Source organism: Nicotiana tomentosiformis, chromosome 12 (genome assembly GCF_000390325.3).
Source record: "Nicotiana tomentosiformis chromosome 12, ASM39032v3, whole genome shotgun sequence".
Classification (NCBI taxonomy): Eukaryota; Viridiplantae; Streptophyta; class Magnoliopsida; order Solanales; family Solanaceae; genus Nicotiana; species Nicotiana tomentosiformis.
The window spans coordinates 71,451,944-71,453,621 of record NC_090823.1 but is presented as its reverse complement, the minus strand read 5'-3'; the positions used below and the strand labels follow the sequence as shown (position 1 = coordinate 71,453,621).

Here is a 1,678-nt window from a genome sequence, read left to right as displayed (position 1 = left end):
AGTCGGGGAAGTAAGAAGATTGAAACAACACTTGTCTGATGTGTATCAAGCTTGGGTCTCCGGTCAGCCTCCGCCTCAGGGTCCCTCAGAGGGAACTTCCACCGTACCCTTGGATACTCAACTACACCTCCCCACAATGCGTGATCACATTCTACCTCCGGGGTATGTGCCAAACTACAGTTTCCCTGCCGCTCCTGGTACCTCCAATGTGCAGCCTCCTGTCGCACCGGTTAGGAACACCCCTCTCGTTATGTCTGGAGCGTCAGTGTATATAATCCAGCCACCAAATCCTGTGACGAGGCTAAATATCGAGCCATTATATCATACTTATGATGGCCAATACTACTCTCCAGATATGGCTTTTAGGGTTTTGACTCCACACAATCAGACCCCACAGTATGAGTCACCTATAGAAAATGAAAAGGCTGTCAAGATAGGAGAGCCAGATGAGATGGTCAGGAAAATAAAAAGTCTTGAGCAGAACAGAAAGAACATACAAGGACTAGGTGGTCACAAACGTGTCTTATTCACTAATTTGTGCTTGTTTCCTCACATCCATTTGCCACCAGGGTTCAAGACCCCTAACATTTGAGAAATATGATGAACACGGTGACCCTATCACCCACTTGAAAAAATACTGCAACCAGCTGAGGGGCGCAGGAGGAAAAGAATAATTGTTGATGGCTTATTTTGAGGAGAGTCTTGTGGGGGTAGCCTCCGAATGGTTCATTGACCAAGATGTCTCTCACTGGCACATTTGGGATGACATGGCCCCAGCCTTCATCAAACAATTCGAGTACAATATTGATATTGTGCTAGACCGCAATTCCCTCTCGAATATGAAGAAGAAATCGACTAAAAACTTCAGGGAATATTCCATTAAGTGGAGAGACCAAGCATCTAGAGTTAAGCCACCCATGGACGACCACGAGTTGATCACTGTCTTCCTTCAAGCTCAGGAGCCTGATTATTTTCAAAATATAATGTCTGCAATGGGCAGACCTTTTGCTGAAGCAATCAAGATAGGAGATATGGTCGAGAATGGCCTCAAGAGTGGACTAATTATAAGTCAAGATACACTCAAAGCATCCATCCAAGAAATCCAAAATAGGTCGGACAACCTTGCTAACCAAAAGAAGAAAGATGAAGAGACCATGTTGGCATCAGGGTCGAAAAGAGGTTAAAAGGGAGCATCTCAACAATATAGGCACTCTCATCATGTTTCCTATGGTTCCCCACAGTACTACTATCCACCCACAGATCCTCAATGCTTAGTTGCTCCGCAGCAAGCAACATTCAATGCTCAGTCTTATGCCAAATCATCCAATCGCCAACAAATACGGGCCCCAGCTCCAAGAAACCTTCATCTGCAATAGCTGAACTCTCAATCACCCTACAACCCTCGTCCAAGACAGGAGTATGAAAGGGAACATAAGCAGAGGGATAATTTCACGCCAATCGTAGAATCCTATACAAGTTTATTTGAAAAGCTGAAACGTTATGGCATGATCGAGCTGCTTCAAGGGTATGTTTTTTATCCATATGCAAAAGGTTTTGACCCTGTTATACAGTGCTTGTATCATTCTAATGTCCAGGGGCATAACATTGAGGGTTGTCGGGCTTTGAAAAAGGAAATAGAAATAATGATTCAAGAATGAGTGATCGTGGTCCAAGATAA

General features: G+C 44.2%; 1 protein-coding gene across 1 annotated transcript; it reads left to right on the top strand.

Moving 5' to 3' along the window:
* Positions 1–680: 680 nt before the first annotated feature.
* Positions 681–1,184, top strand: LOC138902847 (uncharacterized). Its single transcript, XM_070190748.1, has one exon. The coding sequence runs from the start codon at positions 681–683 to the stop codon at positions 1,182–1,184; it is 504 nt and encodes a 167-aa protein (XP_070046849.1).
* Positions 1,185–1,678: the final 494 nt, after the last annotated feature.

Coding starts and splice junctions, on each gene's coding strand:
- LOC138902847 (XM_070190748.1), top strand. CDS start 681: ATGGCTTATTTTGAGGAGAGTCTTGTGGGGGTAGCCTCCGAATGGTTC.